This window comes from Engraulis encrasicolus, chromosome 9 (assembly GCF_034702125.1).
Source record: "Engraulis encrasicolus isolate BLACKSEA-1 chromosome 9, IST_EnEncr_1.0, whole genome shotgun sequence".
Lineage (NCBI taxonomy): Eukaryota > Metazoa > Chordata > Actinopteri > Clupeiformes > Engraulidae > Engraulis > Engraulis encrasicolus.
The window spans coordinates 22663162-22671566 of record NC_085865.1 but is presented as its reverse complement, the minus strand read 5'-3'; the positions used below and the strand labels follow the sequence as shown (position 1 = coordinate 22671566).

General features: G+C 47.2%; 1 protein-coding gene across 1 annotated transcript in view; it reads right to left on the bottom strand.

The window, feature by feature from the left end:
* dpyda.1 (dihydropyrimidine dehydrogenase a, tandem duplicate 1) overlaps positions 1-8405 on the bottom strand; it is a 290320-nt gene that overhangs the window by 122181 nt on the left and 159734 nt on the right. The window contains exon 13 of the mRNA XM_063206772.1: positions 7581-7796. Within this exon, the coding sequence (XP_063062842.1) occupies positions 7581-7796 (216 nt within the window). The remainder of the gene's footprint in view (positions 1-7580; positions 7797-8405) is intronic.

Sequence of the window (8405 nt, the reverse complement as noted above, 5' to 3'; positions counted from 1 at the left end):
ACAGCCGTGATGACAGCTATGATGGGCTTGTCTTTCCCTCAAGAGAAAAGATGGGGAGAGGACAGGAGAGAAGGCTGGAGATAGACATTGGGGGATTGCGAGAGAGGAGCAGGGAGTGGAGGAAGAGAGGGAGAGAGGCAAGGGGATAGGGGGAGAAAAAATAGTGAAGGGGGGTGAGAGAGTGGAGATAGGGAGAGAGCGACAGGCAGGGAAGACAGAGGGAAAGTTGTCTCCAGCTCATCTCCAGAATCCCAATGGGTTTGCACAACACACCATGGAATAAATAGTGACAGAGGGATGGAGAGAGAGAGAGAGAGAGAGAGAGAGAGAGAGAGAGAGAGAGAGAGAGAGAGAGAGAGAGAGAGAGAGAGAGAGAGAGAGAGAGAAAGAAAATGAGAGAATGAGAGAATGAGAGAATGAAAGAGGGAGAACACGGAAAAAGAAAAGTAAGAAGGAGGGAATAGAGAAAGGAGAAGAGAGAGAGATGGGGAGAGGAGAGAAGGAGAATTCCACAGAGCTCTCTCCCCCTCCGCATCACCTCATCAACAGACAATGATTAAGTGGTGGGTGGGAGTCCATTAATGCTACATTTTACAATCCAATTATGCTACTCGTGTATGTGTGTGTGTGTGTGTGTGTGTGTGTGTGTGTGTGTGTGTGTGTGTGTGTGTGTGTGTGTGTGTGTGTGTGTGTGTGTGTGTGTGGTGTGTGTGAGAGAGAGAGAGAGAGAGAGGGAGAGAGAGAGAGAGAGAGAGAGAAATAGAGAAATAGAGAGACAGAGAGAGAGAGAGAGAGAGAGAGAGAGAGAGAGAGAGAGAGAGAGAGAGAGAGAGAGAGAGAGAGAGAAATAGATAAATAGAGACAGAGAGAGAGATAGAGAGAGAGACAGAGACAGAGAGAGAGAACGAGAGAGAGAGGGGGGGGAGGAATGCAATAGTGACCTGGGGGGTGAGGGCGGTCGTGAAAGAGGGTAAAAAAAAGACACCTGTCAGCAAACTGTTTTATAGGCAGCCCCATATCTTAAGGCAACTCAGGTCCTCTCGGCCGGGGCCACCAGCTTCCTTCCTCTGCCTCTTTCCTTGTGACAGCTATGGTCTCAATAAAGAGTCAAAGTATAGTGGGAGGCCAGAGAGATTACTATGAATTATGGATAAAGCCAAATATTTTTGTCTTTGTAGTCCAGTGCACTGTGCGTGTGCGTGTGTGCGTGTGTGTGTGTGTGTGTGTGTGTGCGTGTGTGCGTGCACATCGGTGTGGAAATGTGACCTAGATCATGGTTGGGTAAAGACTTCAAAGGTGTGTTTGTATATCTGTGTGCGCGCGCGTGTGTCTGTGCACGTGTGTGTGTGTGCGTGTGTGCGTGCAAATCGGTGTGGAAATGTGACCTAGATCATGGTTGGGTAAAGACTTCAAAGGTGTGTTTGTATATCTGTGTGTGTGTGCATGTGTGTGTGCGTGCGGGGCTGTGTGTGTGTGTTGTTATGTGCAAAGCCTGATGTCACTGACTGCACACAGTGGCCAGCGCAGAGCCCTTAGGTGTGTGTCCATCCAGGGCCGTGCCAGGCCACAGCAGGCTGATGAAACTCCGGTGTCACTTCTCTGACTCTCTGGCTCACTCCCAGCATGCTCTGCTGCCAGCCTGAAGTGGAAATGAGCCACTGAGAGTGAGGTGCAAGATGGGACACGGGAGGCTGCAGCACTGGCGAACCGCGGTGATCTTTTGAATAGTCATTTCAATATTGGAAGACAGGCTGTAGCACTTCTGAGCAGATGTGATCTTTACAATGGCTATGGGAGTTTGCAAGACACTTTCGTGTTTCATTGATGGTGATGGTTTAAAGTAAGGAAGTGTGCCATGAGCTCTAAAACAAACAGGAACACAGACAGACAGTGGCTCAGATGGAGAGAGAGAGAGAGATAGAGAGAAAGAGAGAAAGGGAGTTGCAAGACAAGACAAGGCAAGGGAGGAGAAAATGATTAATCTCTCTCATGAATACATTTCTACAGTATGCATCAAATTCTTGTCTCTCTTGTAGAAATTACAGCATAAGTAATCCAGAACAATGTGGAATATTGGATGAGAATTTTCTGAAAAATCACAGCCTAGAGAGAGAGAGAGAGAGAGAGAGAGAGAGAGAGAGAGAGAGAGAGAAGGAGAGAGAAACACCGGAATTGAATTAATGCCTTGTCTGTCTGTCTGCGGTGGACAAATGACTGTCGCTGTGCTCCTGTGGCTAGTGAACAGCTCTGTCTTCCCGAGTTCTCTGAAGTACTGAGCCAGATGAATGAAATGCTAATTTACAGGAGGTAAGTCGCCATGCTATTTATTAGCCTCTGAATCACAGGAGTGAGTGCCCTCTCACCTCTGTCATTAATTGGCTTCGGCAAAAAATAAAAAGAAAGAAAAAAGAAATTGTCGCACTCGTTCACACGGAGCAACACCGGCGCCCGGCGCTTAATGTGGGCCGACGCAATGCAGATGTTGGACTACGTGATGCTTGTCATCTCGCTTGCGTTACTATGGAGATTTATTCCACGTTTCTCTCATTAAACGGGGATCCGCATTTGGAGGACTGTAACGAGTGCTACTGTAACCGTGAGGGAGGACAGGAAGAGAGGAAGAGAGGAAGGAGGAAGTGTGGGCTGCCGGTAAGCCCGTTGGAGCCTTTGTTTTAATTGCGTTTGAAATGTGCGGACGCGTGTGTCAGCTCGACTCAGCTCAGCCCCGGCTCGGAGCGGCTCGCGTCACCGCGTCTCTCGCTTCTAGCGACTTCCACTTATAGGATCTACGTAACGCCTCCCTCCCACGTTCACCAACTGTACTGTACCTCACCACAAGGTGAGTTCGGGAACAGATTGAGTTCTGAAAAGTTTCCTTTTGAGAAAAGGCGAGCAATGAGAACTACCAAAAAATACAGTATAAATACACAGCGGAATACAAAGTGATTTTTTTCTCCACATTTTGCTTTCGTAAAAAGGCTGGTTGTTCTATGAAACTGACATGTGAGTACAGGACACTGTTTTTTCATGATTTCGGCATATCAGCACAGGAAATCAAATTAAACACTAATGCCTCTGTTGCTAAAGCAACCTGTTAATTCACTTTCACTGTGACTGTTTATGATCCTGTCCAAGTCAGTCTCGTTGTCACTCTTTCAAACTTGAATTAAACTCATGATTTCTCCTCAAACTGACTGATTCACATATCAACACAGATCAAAAGCATACATCAGCATATGAAATACTATAAAACTATGATTTTACCTCAATCTGACTTCTTCATCTATCGACACGTATCCAATGCATACATCATCATACGCATAAAATATATGACTATATAACGAAGATAGCCTTTGGCCTGAGTTAAGCTCCTGCTGAGTGTGAAACCGCAGCTTAGCTCAGTTCGATAGCGTATCCCCTTTCCTCCGGCTAACAGGGGCCCCATCAACACGTGTGGCATCGGACCAATTACAGGTGTGATTTAGCCTGCGCTGACCAACCAACGGGTTAATTGGACACAGTCAGCGTGGCCCGCTATCTCTCTTAGGCAGACTAACCCTGGCTGCTGCCTTTTCCGCTAAGGTCTTTGCATTTTTTCCCCCTTTTTTTGTAATTAGCTAGAAACACACCAAAACGTATCAATCAGGAATCTAACGGTCTAACAGTTACACACCACATGCACCGCAATCCACACACACACACACACACACACACACACACACACACACACACACACACACACACACACACACACACACACACACACACACACACACACACACACACACACACACACACACACACACACACACACACACACACACACACACACACACACACACACACAACCTCTCCTCCGCCCATCCTCCTCCACTCCATGCCCTCCCTAGCCCCGGCCCCCAGTGCAGGCTGGGTAATTAGCGATTCAGCACACGTGCAGCTCCCACAGACGAGGCCCCAGAAGCGTGAAGATTCTCATATCCATAGACAATCCAACCCACCCGGCACGCCATGCTGCGCCGTGCCGCGCCGCACCGCACAGCACAGCACATCTCGAATCCTATCAATACGCTGGCCCTGGTAATGTTTTGATAGCAGAGGCAATAGGCCTGAGCACAGGATATTAAAAAAAGAGAAATCCCCCAGTGTTTAAGAGGCAAAGATGATAGCGGCTGAGCCGGCTCGCTCATTCACACTGACATTAAGAACTTCTTTTATCTTGTGCTCACCAAAAGAAAGAACCCCCCCACCTCCACCCCCATCCCCCGGTTTACAATCTTGTCCCCCCTCTGAGCATACAATAAAGAATAATATGATTTCTGTTTACCGAGATATCAGCTGGTATTTCTGAGCATGTTGACAGCCAATAGCCGCAACAGTATATTAGGGGCCCCAATCTGGCATCTACAAATGTCAAGAGTTGGGGAGAGAGAGAGAGAGAGAGAGAGAGAGAGAGAGAGAGAGAGAGAGAGAGAGAGAGAGAGAGAGAGAGAGAGAGAGAGAGAGAGAGAGAGAGAGGCAGAGACAGACGGAGAGAGACAGAGAAGCTCAGTAGAGGACAGTCATCTCACACAACCATCAAAGCTCAGTGAACTCAGTTAATGTGCATACACACACACACACACACACACACACACACACACACACACACACACACACACACACACACACACACACACACACACACACACACACACACACACACACACACACACACACACACACACACACACACACACACACACACACACACACACACACAGAAATAAAAAGAAAACCTACAAGAAACAAAGTTCACATAAACATATTTAGAGTCTGGCTTTGGCACACAATATTCAGCTGTCAATCTTAATGGTGGCCGAGGGAACCAGAGAGCATGGCATGCTGGGAAAGGAGGTGGGGGGGATAATGCAATCTCCAGCAGATGTGCAGACGAAGCCTGGCTTCCCCTCGGACCGCCCTGGTAAGCACAAGGCAAGGCAAATTAGGCTCATTCAGAAAGAGCCCCGTCTGCCTGCCCCAGTCATAATAATACAGCTCCATACAGCTACAGAAAATAGCATTCAGATCCAGCTCTGGCTGCACTTGCTTATTGTGTTTGTCTCCTTTTATTTGTCTCCTCCATTGGGAGGGGGGGGTAGTGTGTGCGGGAGACTAAACAGCTGACCGCTGAAAGATGACGAGGGGGACACAGAGCAAACCACCGGTGGATTACAGGCCGTGATAGATTTAAGAGAGAGAGAGAGAGAGAGACAGAGAGAGAGAGAGAGTGAGAGAGAGAGAGAGAGAGAGAGAGAGAGAGAGAGAGAGAGAGACAGATGGAGAGATGGAGAGAGAGAGAGAGAGAGAGAGAGAGAGAGAGAGAGAGAGAGAGAGAGAGAGAGACGATGTAGAGAGATGGAGAGAGAGAGAGAGAGACAGACAGAGACAGACAGAGACAGAGACAGAGACTGAGAGGGAGTAAGGCAGCAGGACCGCTGACAGCCTTTGCTGGGCCCGGGACAATACCATCTGAAAAGGCCCTCACCTCAATACCTAAAATGCAATGGGATCCCAATTCTGGGCCCCTCCATTCTCTGGGCCCAGGACAACTGACCCCTTTGTTCCCCCTGTCAGCGGGCCTACAAGGGAGACTCTGAGTCCCTGGTCACCTTGTCCTCGAACAGACGTAAGGGGTCAGCACAGTTACTTTGTTACTTTATTTCCATATAAACTTCATTAGCGGAGGTTTAGGAGAGGTCAAGCGAGTGGGATAAACAAGCAATTTGGCAACATCCGATCTCTGTGTCTTAATCCCGTCAAGCACCACCCACAACTACGTCCGTCATTCATTTTGGGACGTGGCCCATTCCTCTTCTGTTTTTTTTCATGAATTTAATATCCGACGTGAGCTTCAGCTATCAAGGGATGCCAGCACGCGTCAACACCACAAACATATGTCACTAATTAATATTTATGTCGCCGGCAAGGAAATTAAAAGTTTAGACAGGAAAAAAACAGGCCGCTACTCATACCGAAAATAACACTTCTAACGAACGCCAATAAATACATCCAATTAAAAAAAGGCCCTTAATTCCGGTGTGTTGTAAGAACTGAGGTTTTTGAGTGGCTTTTCTCTTCGAATCACCAAAACATTCTGGATTCGTCATTCAGGTGGTTGAGCAAATGTAGTGAACTGTAAAATTTCACAGTTTGTGGAAATACATTATGCACAGAAAAAGATGTGAAAATGATATATGTACGTGCTATCACGCTACTACAGCAGCACTACTCTGTGTGTCTCTGCTATTGATATTCTGGTACTATACCTGAATGAGAAGGAAAAGAAAGAGGAAAAAAAGGATCTTTCGCACAGATCTGTTGTCTTATTGAAAGAGATCTTTTGGCTTAAGAGTGCAAGAGACAACCTTTGAGCACAGTGCTGACATCATTTCTTTTGGTGAGTTATGGCCACATGTGCTCCGTCCTGCTGAGCTAGAGGTTTTTTTTGGTGGGATGATGGTAGTGTGTGATGCTGGGGTGGGGGATATACAAGCCATGGACAATCTTGTAGTGAGGGAGGGAGGGAGAGAGAGAGAGAGAGAGAGAGAGAGAGAGAGAGAGAGAGAGAGAGAGAGAGAGAGAGAGAGAGAGAGAGAGAGAGAGAGAGAGAGAGAGAGAGATACAGCCATGAACAATCTTGTAGAGAGATAGGGAGAAAGACCGAGAGAGAGACTCCCAGTTTGTGCGTGAAGAAGACAATAGAACTGTCAAGGCAGCAGAGATGTCGATCACAGCAGTTGTCTATCTGGCAGCAGTGATCTGCAGAGGTGCTGTATCAATGAGCAGGCCTATTGAGGACAAGCCCAGGAGCCTACAGGGTCTGAATGGCTAGGACAAACTAAAACCTCCCTTCAAATATACCTAGGTACTGTAGGAGGTAGCATAGAGTATGCAGAGTAAAATAACTAGCATGAAAGCACTAGGGTCCAGGTGAAGTTAAAGGGTTATGCTACACGGATCCATTGACTTTCACTAGCTTAGCGACATATTCCCTCTTTTAACTTGTCTTAAAGCAAGACAACGCTTAACTTGAAAAATAAGACACTTTACCACCTTTATAAACCCTGGCCAACGATTTTAACTGTATTAAGCCCCAAAATAGTGGCATACCCCTTTAACAACCCTCTCAGAGGGGTAGGGAATCGGGATTCCAAAATGTTTTTTTTAATCCACAGCCCATCCTAGGTAATGTATATCTGTGTATCTGACGATTGATACAAAAGAGACATAAGGCGTTCATAAGGAATTTCTGTGTCAATCAATATGACGACAGGTTCTAAACTTCTATCATATGGCTGCTACTGTACATGTATGACCCTTTGTGAGACCAGCAGGTATTCAGGGTGAATGCATTTCAGTGGCACGACAATTTAGGACACCAAACTTGATCCCGCTTTGTTGCATTTGGTGATGCGCAGTATGGACTTATCTTTCTCCAGTCTCCAACTTCAGTAACCTCCAACTTCAGTAACCTCCTTCAGGGATAGTTTGCCCAAGATCTGTGATGGTATGTATGGTATTGTATGTGTTTGCATTACCTTGTCCAGGGAGAACGTCTTGGTGAGCGCGAAGCCCCAGCCCTCCACGAAGGCGCGGCGTATCATGGCGGCGCTGGTGGTGGGGGGAGCGCTGGCCAGGCCGAAGGGGTTGGGGAAGCGGATACCGGCCATCTCCACACTGATGTCCACCACATCTATGGCCGTGTGGAAGAGAGGAAGCTGGGGCTTGCTGCTGACAGCGGCGCCATGGAGAGACTAGAGATAGAGGGCGAGAGATATAGAGATGGTGAAAAAGAGACACAGGGTTAGATTTGGACCGACAGACAGACAGATGGAGAGAGGAAGATAATAAAGTGTGAAAAAAACAGAGGCAAACTGGCTGAGACATTAAGGAGCGAGAGAGAGAGAGAGAGAGAGAGAGAGAGAGAGAGAGAGAGAGAGAGAGAGAGAGAGAGAGAGAGAGAGAGAGAGAGAGGGGGAGACTTAGAGATATGAGTAGGGGAATAGAGAGATGGATATAAAAATACAGACATCATAAACGAAGGAATGAGAGTCAGGAGAGCCGGAGAAGTAAACATTCAGCAGACACAGACACCAAAAATTAATCAAATTCAATTTTGTTTATGGGTTTGCCTCCTGCCGATGCCACGGTGACACGCACCTTCGCACTGGGCTCCAGCCTGATAACCCAGCAGGCTGTGGAGATAGGCATTCTCAAGCAGCATCATTACACTCTTATACTGCAGTGTGCTAAACACATTCATGGACGAATCTGTTGCACACTCTCTCTCTCTCTCTCTCTCTCTCTCTCTCTCTCTCTCTCTCTCTCTCTCTCTCTCTCTCTCTCTCTCTCTATTTCACACA